Source organism: Trichoderma breve, chromosome 6, assembly GCF_028502605.1.
Source record: "Trichoderma breve strain T069 chromosome 6, whole genome shotgun sequence".
Lineage (NCBI taxonomy): Eukaryota > Fungi > Ascomycota > Sordariomycetes > Hypocreales > Hypocreaceae > Trichoderma > Trichoderma breve.
In genome coordinates this window covers 2,043,397-2,057,166 of record NC_079237.1, presented here as the reverse complement: position 1 = coordinate 2,057,166, position 13,770 = coordinate 2,043,397, and the positions used below count along the sequence as shown (strand labels likewise).

The 13,770-nt window shown below is 52.0% G+C and overlaps 2 protein-coding genes across 2 annotated transcripts; both read left to right on the top strand.

Annotated features, from left to right (window-relative positions):
* Positions 1-2,925: 2,925 nt before the first annotated feature.
* T069G_09561 (malic enzyme, NAD binding domain-containing protein) lies at positions 2,926-5,065 on the top strand (the record flags this gene model as incomplete). Its single annotated transcript, XM_056176771.1, has 5 exons — positions 2,926-3,103; positions 3,269-3,699; positions 3,771-4,096; positions 4,159-4,675; positions 4,718-5,065. The coding sequence occupies 5 exons, from the start codon at positions 2,926-2,928 to the stop codon at positions 5,063-5,065; spliced, it is 1,800 nt and encodes a 599-aa protein (XP_056025249.1).
* A 4,538-nt stretch (positions 5,066-9,603) lies between these two features.
* Positions 9,604-13,017, top strand: T069G_09560 (fungal specific transcription factor domain-containing protein; the record flags this gene model as incomplete). Its single annotated transcript, XM_056176770.1, has 6 exons — positions 9,604-9,897; positions 10,003-10,031; positions 10,289-10,494; positions 10,829-11,328; positions 11,407-12,102; positions 12,142-13,017. 6 exons carry the CDS (start codon positions 9,604-9,606, stop codon positions 13,015-13,017), a joined length of 2,601 nt encoding a protein of 866 aa, XP_056025248.1.
* Positions 13,018-13,770: the final 753 nt, after the last annotated feature.

Genomic DNA, 13,770 nt, shown 5'->3' with positions numbered 1-13,770 from the left:
GGCGGCCCCGTCCCACAGGGCCAGAACCACAGCAGGTGGAAAAGTTGGAGAATTTGTGATGGTATCACAAGTGCTCGTATATCGATGAGTCCTGTGCTACAGATACATGTGAGAATACAACGTATCTGTAAGAAGGGCTTTTGCTTCTGACTGATCTTCATCCCTCGAGCGCCGGTGTAGGATGTCCGAGTACGAGTACATTCAATCAATAGCCCGTCGTCTTTGAGACATGGCGCACTAAGAGTGCCGCGAAATTGAATGCGAATAATCGATGGGGCACCGGCTCCGATTGCAGGGCCCATCGTGGCTCCGGCAAGGCCCACATGGCATGCAGGGACCCCTGACATCAAAGACGGAGGATTTCGGAAGAGGTCGGAGGTGCAAGTGCGCGTGCAGCAAAGGTGATGCTTCAAGTGTGTCAACTGCAACAAGTCAGGAGTAACAGCTGAAGCAGCAGAAATCTGATACAGGACAGCCAAGGTATTGGTACCAAATGCAGGTTAGCAGTCAAAACAAGTTGTTTTAGCGCGCGTGCTGCAGCATCCTAGAAGCTCACCTCACCTCGGAGGCGCAACTGAGCGTCGTGGGTGAACGTGCCCATCAGGACGCACTGACACAGACAGGAACAGAACGAGGCTGCATTATTATCGTACCTGACTTGACAGGTGCCCAACAGACCACACGCGACAAAGGGTTTGTAAGCACAGGGCGCTCATGATGGCCTCAGCAGGCCTCGTTTCTCGCTCTTTTCAGTGACCGGCCCGGGTCCGGATGCTGTCCGGGTCACGCCCTAGATTCCCGAGACCCGAGACCCAGAACCAGAACCAGGATCAGGCAGACGCAGAAAGAGGCAATGCAAAGCGCAAAGTGGGCAGCGACGGGACTCAGAAAGGAGCCGCCGCGGTCGCTTTTTCGCCGCCCCCTGTTAAGCCTTTGTGTTGCTTGCGTTTGCGTGCTGACCAGTTCGTCGAGAGGTGGAGATGAAGAAAATAGAAGCAAAAGAATGTTGAGAGAAGAGGATGGGTGGAGCCCCCGTGCGGCAGCGCAGCTGATTGGCCAGCCCTGGCCTAGCCTGTCTAGTGTGTGGAAGGTGCCGCCACGGCGCAAAGTCGTCTTGCAGGAAGGAACAAGTGCCGTGACTTGCACGTTCTCGTTCTTGCCCATTTCCTGATCTCGTCGTCGTTGTTTTTTTTCTTATCTTTGTTATCAGTCTCGTAATCTCTTCAAGCTCATGCACACTTACAAACATCTCGTCTGATTTCAAATTCATCATCCTCTCAGCCTCACAATCAGTCCATTATCCCCTATTCCCAGCGCAAAGCACCTGAGCAAACCGCCAGACAACAGCACAAAAAAAGGCGTCGTGTCTCTCCACCCCCCTGCGGATCCCGGAGGCCTGGCGCCGGCTAATGCAGCTTGGGGAAAAGAAACTACTGCTGCTACCTCTAGTTGGCGCGTCCCCTGTGCCACACCCTTGCCCGACCGGAGCGACACGGAGCAAGACAAACGTCCAAAAGGTTGGATGCATTCAATGATGAGCGCCCGACTGCGCAAGTCCATCCGCCGAGTGGGCTGGCTAGGGCAAATGGCATCTTATTTGGCCCTCAATGCGAAGTGACAAAAGTACTCGTACAACGCAGACAATCCTCTGAATTAGTATGACATGCCGACCCGGCTAGAGACCGGCATCTCCTCAATATGGCCCAACGACAACGCCATCCAACTGGTGTCGTTTGGACGATATAATACTCGGCCAAGATCCTCTTGATTCCGCACGCTTGATCGATCAACCTGTTCTGTTCATTCATCCATCCATCTCGTTCTTCTCTCATACACCCTACTCAACTGGGTATCAAATCCTTTCATCTCCCTTCGTCAGCTCCGCATCGACCTTCTACCACACCCCGTCGCTCTCCGTCCGTGTACGAGTACTGCTTGCGGACGACTAGCCCGAGACACCGTCAATTAGTTCCCCCAGCGGACAAGCCTTCCGGTAAGTACGGAGTGCGCTCGCTCGCCACTTTTTTTTTATCTAATATTTTTGCTTTTGTTGCTTTCGCTTTGGCTTTCCTGTCGGTGCTTTTACCCAATTTTTTTTTCTGGTTGAGCATTTGTCTGTGCCCGGCCCGCCCTGTACAAGGTACCTGTACATCTCCAAATCCTTTCTTACCAGGTATTACTGCACCATCGTCCACACGTTTCACTTTTTCTTGAGTCTACCAATCTTTGGCCCTCTTCTTTTTTCATCTTTTCTTTTTTTCCCCGATTGCAACCCCTTCCCCTTTTTCTTGCTTCACATTTGCCCCCCCTCAAGGTCGTTTTGTCGTCTCGTGATGCCTGTGGAATATTAGTCTCCGCTGTCTTCTGAAACATACCCGAATCTGTCTAGACCCCGAGTCCTTCAGCTTCACATCCCCCTTCACCCCCCTAGCTCCACGTTGTCCTGTCATGAGCCGCCAGTCGTTGGTTCTAGCTTCTCGTCTTGAGAGCGGATCTCGTGGAAGGCTGGGGTTGTTAATGAAATCCCCCAGTCCCATGTTCCGCAGGGGCCTGTCTTCCATAGCTGCTGCTGTTACTATTAAACCATTGCCATCCTCGCCTGCATCTGTCTCTGCTTCTTCTTTGAAACCAGATTCAATTTTTTCTTCTCATGTTCCAACGCTAAGCGGCGACTCGGGCAGCCATCTTACACATTCCCATCCATCTCTCTTCTCAGCATCTTCGCTGAACAAAATCCCAGCTCTACGCCCCCCACCAATGGCGTCGAGTGCCCGCAGTGCCGACAGTTCTGACGTCTTCACTCCTCGGTCAACTTCACCTTCACCGTCCGTAGCTTCGGGCCGTTCCTCTCACCGTTCCTCTCGCACTTCAGTGTCTAATAAACGCGTCTCCATTTCTAGTCGCAGACTGACAGATTTTAACCCAATGTCTTCAGTCGACGTTTTGGCCATTGAGGAGGCCATGAAGTTGGCGTCCCTGGACCAGCACCGGGGCTACGCCCAAGATCACTATACCGAGGTTAAGCAGGACCACGACACCGAGTACCTCAAGGAGTCCGAGGCTTCCGCCTATCAGGTCCTTCGTGAGCCATTGTGGAACAAAGGTAGGTTGATGCGAATTTGCTGTTCTTCTTTTCCATTTTCTCTTTTACAATCTACACCTACCTGTAGCTTACCTTGCGATTTCTGCTCTGGTTACTTATTCATTTACATTTACACCCACTTTTATTTTTACGCCCGTTGCTAACTTACCGTTTTCACCATGAAAGGCCTTTCATTTACTCCCGAACAACGTGTTGCCAAGAATCTCACTGGCCTCCTACCCCACGCCATGGAGAGCCTCGAGACCCAGTGCGCCAGGGCTATGAAGATGATTCATAGCCGCCAGACGGGCATTGACAAGTACCTCTACCTGTCCAGTGTCAAGGCACAAAATGTCGACCTCTTCTACCGCCTGCTCATGGACAACATCCGCGACTTGATGCCCCTCGTTTACACCCCCACCATTGGCGACGTCTGCCTGCAATACTCTACCCTATACACCCGACCCGAAGCATTGTATATTTCGATCAAGCAGCGAAAGTCCATCCGAACCATGCTTCGCAACTGGCCCTGCCCCAACCCTGAGATCTGCGTCGTCACTGACGGCTCTCGAATTCTGGGTCTCGGCGATCTTGGCATTAACGGTGTTGGTATTTCGGTAAGTCGCAATTAGAAAACTTGCGTCGTCTTGGTCGATGTAACTCATTCGCTGACTCTTGGCTCTTATAGATCGGCAAACTAGCTTTGTATACTGCGGCCGCGGGTATTCACCCCGCCAAGACCCTGCCCATCGTCTTGGATACCGGCACCAACAACGAGACCAACCTCAAGGACCCTTTCTACTTGGGCTTGCGCCAAAAGAGAGTTTCCTATGCGGAACAGCAGGCATTCATGGATGAGTTCATGGAGGCCGTGAAGGAGGTGTATCCCAACATGGTCGTCCAGTTCGAGGACTTTGACAGCGAAAAGGCCTTCAACTATCTGGATCGATATAGGAACAACTATAGGGCGTTCAACGATGATATTCAGGGCACTGGTGCTGTTGTTCTTGCCGGGTGAGTAAATCTGATCTAATGCGATGCGTCGTTATCGGTATCGGTTCGCTAATGCTCAGCAGATATATCAACGCCGTCAATCTGTCAAGCGTTCCGCTGGAGGAGCAGCGTCTCGTCTTCATGGGTGCTGGTTCGGCCGGTGTAGGTGTTGCAAAGCAACTCGTTGAGTATTACACTCGAAGGGGTTTGACAGAAGCTGAGGCTCGTGACAAATTCTTCCTGGTCGATACCAAGGGTCTGGTCACCATGGATCGCGGCGACAAGCTCGCCGAGCACAAGAAGTATTTTGCTCGTGTCGACAACGCCGGCCATCAATTCCGTACCCTGGAAGAGGTCATCGAGTATGTCAAGCCCAGTGCGCTCGTTGGTCTTGCCGCCACCTTTGGTATCTTCACCGAGTCCGTTGTCCGAGCCCTCAAGGCTTCCGTAGATGCTGGTGGTCTCGGCCGCCGGCCCATCCTCTTCCCTCTCAGCAACCCTCTGACCAAGGCTGAGTGTACTTTTGAGCAAGCCGTGCAGTGGACTGACGGTTCTGTCGTCTTCGCTTCTGGTTCTCCTTTCAATTCCTTCACCCTCAAGGTAGGCGGTGATGCGGGCGACATCACTTACCACCCCAACCAGGGAAACAATGTATACGTCTTCCCTGGCCTGGGTCTTGGTGCCATCCTATCCAAGGCAACTCGTGTCACAGACGAGATGGTGTATACATCCGCTGCGGCGCTTGCTGGATCTCTCAACGCTGAGGAAGTCCACCAGGGTCTGATCTATCCCAAGATTGACCGAGTTCGTGATGCTAGCATCATTGTCGCCCGTGAGGTCATGAAGGCGGCTCGTCGTGATGGCGTATCTGAGCTCCCAGAATCACTGTGGATTGAGTGGGAAGAATGGGGTGATGTTGCTCTGACAAACTACATCAAGCAGCGTGTATACAATCCCACTTCCTTTTCGGAAGCCAAGGGGCGATTGTAATTGCACTCGCAATGACGGAGCTGTACTTGATGGCGGGATGGAAGAAGCGTGTTGACAATAACGACGGGGGAGATAATACCATGGAGAGATGTGACGTTTGCCATGACTTAACTCAAGAAAGATGCGCATGCAGAGAGGACGGCGTTTGGGTAAAAATTTCCTGGGTTGGATCGTCTTTTGAGGATATTTCGACCATTTCTTGTTTGATAGATGTTTTCAATGTCATTTCTTCCTTCAACGATTGCGTGTTCAAGAGTGATTGTGCCGCCGTGAACAAGGCTGTAGTCATGATTGTTGAATGATTTGGGTTCATCATCGAAGTGTGTCAATATCACACTGCGTGTAGCAATGAATTTGGCTCGTACCCGGTGTGCCGTGCCGAAACGGATCGCGGTAGACTGATTGATGATGGTGCATGAAAAGACATCAGATCTCACCTCCTTGTCGGAATTGAAACTTGCTTTGCATATTTGGTGTGGTCGATGGCCAAGAATCCACTAATAATTATTCCTTTGCTGTCATCTCAGCTCCCATTCAATCAGTCTCCCCCTCAATCGTCGGTTAATAGTGCGAGCGTGTTGAAAGAAGGTGAGAAGGGTACTCCGTAAACACGGGACGAAATAAGTTAACATTGAGTGATGGAATTGCGTTTCTGGAGCAAAGAGAGGGGATATGCACCCCAGTTTGCTTACATCCACATGCATGGTTGAGCTCAACATGTGAGCTTTGAAGCTCGGAAAGCCGTTAACGCCACCGAGAAGCTCGGAGGGCCGAGCGGTGGTCGCGGCGACCGAACGGAGAACAGGCTCGGTGCAACTTCAGCCCTCTGCTTCACACAAGTGATGTGCACTGGAAATTCCATTTTCCGAACAGTAAGTTGTTCGTGTTTCTGCTGCCGTTGACCGGGCCCGAGGCTGCCGTGTTTACCTGCCGGGCACAGCCAGGCCACAATTTTTGTAAAGAGAGACAGAACGGATTCCACTCTACATGATTCAGTGCCATTCACTTATTCTATGCTCAAAATGTAGCATCGCAAGACTTTGTCGCTGGGTCAAAGAACTAGCATCTCACCCCCGTTTCTCACGGAGAGGGCTTCGACCTGTGTCCTCGCAAAAGGTAGGAAAAGGCAATAATTGCGGACGGCCTCCCGAGGTAGCGGAGGGTCCACACTCCACGATTTCTCCCGTTCGGCCCACACATCCCCGATACGCTCCTAGACTCGAGTGACAAGGGATGCATTTAGCGGCAACCAAAGAACGGTCAGGAGGGCACGAAGAAATTAGGTCCATGAAGCGATCGGTAAATTCCTTTTGCGTAATTTGTCTTGGAGCTGCCCAACACTGAGATGGAATGAACCAGGTCTTGGGCAGCTTTTGGGCGTTTTCCACCAATTTCAGTGGCACTGCAGTCGTTTAACTTTATAGACTATGACGACAGTCATATGGGCGGAATGTCCCGTCTGCCGGCAGTTCGATGATGGGATCAACATACTCAGGCCTCAATCTCTCAGGGCGTCCCAGTGATGAAGAAATAATTGCCGACGGCGATGGACTTGGCATGAACGTAATTGGCACCCGTTTCCCTGTGGATATTGTTATTCCCGTTGTCCGTCTATAATTAATATAGCTCGGGCAGGCGGGGCGCAACTTGTGTCGACAAACATGCAGAAGACCCAACTTTTTCACTCGACTAAGAGTCATGCCCATGTCTCTGGCGAATAATACTCGTTCTGCTTAGCGGTAAGAGCTGCGCCAGCACTCCGTATTTGCTGAAAGCTTCAAAGTGGACCGTGGCTCGCCTGTGGCATTACTGAAGAGAGGCTGGAACGAGAGTGGCTGCAGAGCACTAATCAACAGTCACACAACAGCCACATGATGGGGACGAGCCCTGGATGACCAGAAGAGCCACGAATTTGCCTGAAGTTTCGAATCCGCCCTCAATCAACAAGCAGCAGGCTCGAATCTGTCTTTGGCATAGAAACAGGAGACAGGAGACAAGCCAAGACACCTTGATAGTGTTTTCAGGTGGGCATCATGTCGGAGAGCAATTCCGACGTGTGCAGAAGATGCTGGGATGATGAGGCTAGCCATCGTCGATCCTAAGCCAGTAGTTCTAAGAGGCTGGTCTAGGGGTGAGAATTGACGGCTCCACATGATTCAGAGAGCGGTTTCGTTTTCCCTTGAACTTCGGACAGAATGCCGACCAGCTTTCCCTCTTTTTCCCGCATCTTGGATAGAGGTTGTGAGGGAATTGTAAAAAGTAAAATTTTCATCGCAAATCGAGATGATTCGCGAATGTTACCTAATAGAACCTAGCTAGGAAAGAGCAAGGGTGTTAGGCGCAATGGCAGTTGTTGGGCTGGTGGTTGAAGGTTTAAGGTACTAATGGAATACCGCAGGGCTACTGCCGTCAAGGGTGCGGTAATAACAAAGTATCGCGGCAAACTGCAGGTACTGTCAAGGTACTATTACAGCGTACTTTACACCCAAGTACCTTGAGGACCATACCTTCCTCTTTACTTGGTAGAGGACAAGACTGTGAGCTCCATGGAATATGACCTGATGCAAACTTTTCAACCCCCTTTCTGAATCTTGTTAAGTCCAATCCCCAAACAGTTACCGACATCTTACACATCACACGAAACCGCCGCCGCTGGATTTCAACTCATCGTTTCACTATTATATTCTGCCTCTGTAGCGCTCTATAGCGGCCATGCCGGAAACTTACTCCGGCGTCCCGGACTCCGTCCAAAACACACCGTATGAAGCCAGATTAGCATCGCCAATAACTTCATCTTCTGCTCCACTCCAACGGGTCTGGCTGTTGCTTGCGCCGTCGAAAACGCTCCAGTCAAGCTCGTTGAAAAGACACTTAGTCACTGAAACAGATCAAACAGGGTTTGTCCTCCGTTCTGGCATGAGCTTGACAGGGAAAAGCGCAGCCCAGCGCCGCGCCTAACCCTGACAAGCGGATGCCGTCTGGGGCACACTGGTATCTACTAGGTATCATCCGGTAAGACGGCCGCTTCGCCGGTACGAAAGAGCAACTTCGGCACTCCGATTCTGCACCCAGCATGGCATGGGACGCACACGAGCGCTGCAGCTGCAAGGCGTCATCGTTGATCGCAAAAGGCAGCCGCATCAATTTCGCTGCAATTTTTTCTAAAAACTGGAAAAAATGCGCTTAGACCTGATGGCCGCTTGTAGGCTTGCCATGGCTAGGGCTGGACCCAGGCTGGACCAAGCATCGACGATGGCCCTAGACCGGTGTCCATGGAGTCTGGTCACCTGGTACGTGCCGTGCCAGGAACATGCCGTGTAAGTTGTTGAAATGCTTTCTAATCGAATTTTCTAGATAGAACCCTTCGTCACCGAAGACGTCTTCGGAAGATTAAGAAATGAAACATCGCCACCCGCGCCCCAAGGCCAACGTTATTTCGCATCAGCTGTCACATGAAGACGGAATATACGGTCCCATCTTGAATGGCGCGCTGGCTCAGAAACCCATCTATCCGGCGCACAGCCAACCACGAATCCTTTGTGCCAGCCAAGAATCCCAGCTCGTCAGCGCCCGGAGTCCCGTGGCGTCGCCCCGGCCTCGACGTCCTCCACTTCGCTTTTTTTTCGCACCCGGTGCTCCACTACTGGCTTCGTGTCTAGAGTCTATCTTCTGGCCTTTGACGTCGTTCAATGAGCTTTATTCAGCATCTGCTGAGCGCTAAATGATGGAAGTATATTGCGTACCAGTCTATGTACCCGTCGCTGTCACGCACGCTGTGGCTGGATCAAGCATGGTCTCTGATAGAATGTAAAATGGACTCAGCAGCCACTTCAACGTATCCGGACCCAGCGCGTGCACACACAAAGACAAGGGCAGGGCAAAAGAAGGACAAGTCCGGACCGTGAGAATCCACACGCCCCTCCTCGTTGTGCCCCGTTTCCGATAATCCACCCCCGGATTTTTCACAATTCGACTCATTCCTTTTCTTCTTTCTTTTCCATGAACCTCTCTTACCCCACGCTGTTGTGATCTGTGTCTGTGTGTGGCTCAAGAGCTCTACTTGTTCAATGATTGATTCCTTGTCACCATATCACCAAGACGACATCTCAACCAGTATAGTCGTCCATTGTTGTTGGGTTCATAGCCTCTCCTTGGCGACTCATACATGAGTAGCAGCAGCTGCGGCAGTGTGCGTTCAGCTTTCTCTCCAGCCTGTGCGCGACATCGCCGCTCGCAACACCTCATACGACCGCCTTCGCCACCACTTAAACCGGCACTTGGGATTCATGCTTGAATGAACACCATTTTTTGGATACTAGCCAAGATCTGCTCTTTTGAGACGATTGCACCTTGCCGTCCATCCTAACCGACTCTGAGCTTGCCCAAAACCTGTGAGGTTTGCAAAGGGGCTTTTTTCGCACGCGAGTCTTCAAGTTCGCATCGACTTCACCTATCTATACGCCCGCTGAGCGTTTGCTTGCGGGTTTCCCTGGCTTATATCTCTTCTACTTTTCTTGTCAACACTACAGCCAGCCACAATGTCTCCAGAAGCCGCGCCAGAGCTTGCCTATCCCGCGGACGACTTCGCCGCAAATGCCGGCTCACCGTCAGACTCGGCGTCACCAGAACCAACCGACAATGCGTCCAATGCCGACGGACGATCCGACGACAAATCCAAGAAGCGATCAGCTCCCAATGACGGCGCTGAGCAGCCACACAAGGTTACCAAGAGGCGTGCTGCTCGTGCCTGTGTCTCATGTCGCGCGCGCAAGGTTCGCTGCGATGTGGTTGAGGGAGCTCCATGCGGAAACTGTCGCTGGGACAATGTTGAGGTACGCAATGTGCAATACGGCAGCGGCCTCTCACGAGCAAAGCTGGCCTGACATTCACCTCAATTACCAATCTACAGTTTGGCTGACCTCACTCCTTTCCTCTAGTGCATTGTCCAGGAGAGCCGTCGGAGAAAGTGAGTAATCCCGTCTGCTCCGTTCCCCCATTCCCCTTGTGCATATTCAGTGCACGGCCGTTCCCGATCCCCCATATCCGTTGGAAGCAGTGCTCCGCCGTCATGATATCAAAGACCTGGCTTTTCGAGGCATCTCGGCACTGGCACCTCACACGTGAATACCCCAACAACCAATCTGGGGAGAGTCGACAAGGGGTTTAGCACTACTAAGGAGTTTACCCCGATGAGCCAATCCACTGACGCGCAATCCTTTCTAGAAAGAATCTCGTTACCGCCAGTATCGTGGGGCAAGGCCAATCAGCCGAGGCTCAGCTGCGCAAAGCACCGGCGAACCCCATCGCCATCAACAGCGCCGACTTGCGAAGAACCAGCGGGTCCTCTATGATTTCGCCCGCCAGCCTCGACCCTTCAAGCGGTCTGCTTCCCAACGCCGGCGTCGATGGCCATGTGCCTCACATGATCTGTAAGCAATGCTATTCGATGTTTCATTTTTGGAGTCCCACCAACTACGGATCGCTCTGGTTTTTTTTTCTCCCTTCCCCGTTCTCGGGGAGAGTCTCTCCAACTTCTCCGCACGCATCACTCCTTCCCCCCTGACCCACCCGGTTGGGTTAGAGCCTCCGTCCCGTCCATTCAGCATCGTCACCAGACCCTAGAGGCTGCCGTCAAATTGATGACGGGGATCTTCTTTCACATGCAAAATCGAGTGATTTGACATGTGCAACAGAGCCAGACTGAACATGACTGTACTTTCTGACCATAAGCATGCTGACCACAAGACCACTCTGGTGTACTAGATCAACGCTCTGCATATCGTAATGAGCCCGTTTTACTCAGCAAGGCACAGCTGTCGGAGGCGAGTCGGTCTTCCTGGACGAGCACTGCCGGCTCCGTGGGCCATGGCTCGTCTCGCACCACGCAGATGATGGGCCTGCTCGATGAGTCGGATTCGATTGCCCAGCTCCCTCCGTTCGTGCGCCCCTTGCCTAGTAAAATACCAGCGGATGATATTCGGTATCTACACGCAAAGGGTGCGCTCAGCATCCCTTGCCTGTCGCTGCAGAATGCGCTTCTGCGTGCCTACATTGAATATGTCCACCCCTACATGCCGCTCATGGATCTGGTTCCCTTTCTCAGCGTCATCAACCGTTACGATGCCGCAGAGGGTCAGATTAGCCTGTTCTTATATCACGCCGTTATGTTTTCGGCAACTGCTTTTGTCGACATGAGACATCTGCGCGAGGCAGGATACGCAACTCGCAAGGCTGCCAGAAAAGCATTTTTCCTAAAAACGAGGGTAAGCCAATGATGCATTCGGGCTGCACACGCCCCCCCGTTTGTGCAGGAGATGAGATCCATATTCACATGTCAATAGCTACTCTACGATTTCGACTACGAATCAGACCGCTTGATACTCGTCCAGGGGCTCCTGTTGATGACGTACTGGTACGAGACTCCCGATGATCAGAAAGACACCTGGCACTGGATGGGTGTGGCCATATCATTGGCTCACACGATTGGGCTACATCGCAATCCTGAGGTTACCAGCATGGCCGTGCCGACGCAGAAGCTGTGGAAGCGCATTTGGTGGTCTTGTTTCATGCGCGACCGTCTCATTGCTCTCGGCATGAGGCGCCCGACGAGAATCAAGGATGAGGACTTCGACGTGCCCATGCTGGTGGAGAGCGACTTTGAGCTGGGGATGCTGCCAGACAAAGTCACCATTATCCCACCCGAATGCACGTTGATGCGCGATGTAGAGATGCAGCGGGAGCTTGCCGTCATGTGCATCGCCAAGGCGAAGCTGTGCATCTGCATTAGCCACATGTTAAAGGCCCAGTACTCGGTTCTCATCCGAGACAACATGAAGCCCGAGAACACGACCAACAGCACCATGATGCTGTTCCCCAATAAGAAGCTGGATAATTTGGACAACATCAAGGTGGTTGACGCAGAGCTCCAGGAATGGGCGGCATCACTTCCTGCGTGTTGTCAGTACCGCATGTTGGTCCCTGCAGACACCAAGAACGGCAGGTCTACTATTGTCGTTCAGCGAATGCTCCTCCACATGGTATATCATACGACTATCTCTGCTCTGCACCGTCCCCAGTTTCTACCGTCGTCTCCCATGCAAGCACCGACCGCCTCTCGCCAGGTGCAAGAGATGTCGCGCCATAAGGTGAAGGATGCGGCGACGCACATTACGGACATGGCTACCGAGCTGCACCACCTCCGCCTGGAGAGGTACTTGCCTACTACCGGTGTGACGGTGATCCTGCCTGCCATGATCATCCACCTCTTGGAGATGAAGAACCCGATGCCAGATGCTCGGTCACGCGCAACAAGAGGTTTCCGCCAGTGCATGCGAGTCATGGAGAAACTACGCGAGATATATGCTGCCGCCGACTATGCTACCGGGTTCCTGGATGCCGCTCTCAGGAAGGCGGCCATTGATATCAATGCTACCGTCGAACCGTCGACGTTGGCAATGATGAAGGAGGTTCCCCCTGAATTCGGCACGCACACGCCGCCGCCTGAAAATGCTCCGTACATGACCGCTTCCGAGACACTCTTCAACCAGAAGCCCAAGGAGGTCCAGAAACCGATGGGCCCTCCGGGGGCAGTCAATACCATCGCTCAAGGATCATCTGTGGTCAACTCTCCGCCGCAAACCGATTTTGATCCGTCGAATCTTACTCCGAGCGTGAGCGGCGGATCGGATGAGGTCCACATGGAAGTAGATAACATTATTGGTGTCGATTTCATGCAAGGCCATGACGAGTTTGACTGGAACGCGGTCGCTGGTACTGATTTTGATGTGGACCAGTGGCTGCAATTCCCTCCTGAAGGAGTTGCTGGCACCGACGAGACGTTGATGGCCAGTGCATTCACTGGCGCTCCTGGTGGTGAGGATAATACTTTTGGCTGGGTCTTCAATACGAGCGTTGATGGTACTATTCCCACGCACCCCGAAACCTCTACTTGAGCAGAAACAAACAAGAAGAGAACTTCCTTTGAGGCATTTTCTCTTTCACCTTGCGGATATTTGGAAAGTTTTTGGTTAAAAAATATATAATAGATTAGGGAGAGGCGTCAATGGATGGCGTTTTGGATATGTTGTGGGATATTGCTGCTTAAAACAAAAAGGAGAAGTCTCGGTTATATTTGACGGGTACCTGCTGGCTGGTACATTGAGTGTCGTTTTCTTGCGCATTTCGTTTTCGTTTTCCTTCTCAGCCGCCCTTATGGCCCGAAGATGGGCATGATTGATTATCTCTATCTGTTGTTGTCGTTTACAATGATGATAATGATAATGATGAAGGAGAGTGTTTCAAGAGTGTCAGATGGAATCCCGGCAAGCGGGTCATGCACGGTCGTTTATTGTGATGGTTGCTACGCTGAGAGCTGAGGAGGCTTTGAATAGGGATTTATGAATGTATGGACGGATGGGATTACTTTTATACTGCGTAGATTTAGCAGCATCAATGATACTGATACTGATGCCTTTACTGTGCTTCCTGTGCTTGAATGAGTTACTAGCTATTGATGTATTACATTGATGTATCACAGTTGCGAATTGCCGCCTTGGCAGTTATGACGCGTTGGGTACAGTATCAGGCGCAGCATCCCAGCACTTGTCCCTTGGCAGATTGGTAAGGCCTGACAGGCAAGATGCCCTCTCATGCAGTACTACCTGGACATGCCTCGGGCGCCTGTGCAAGTATAATAGGTTCGGACG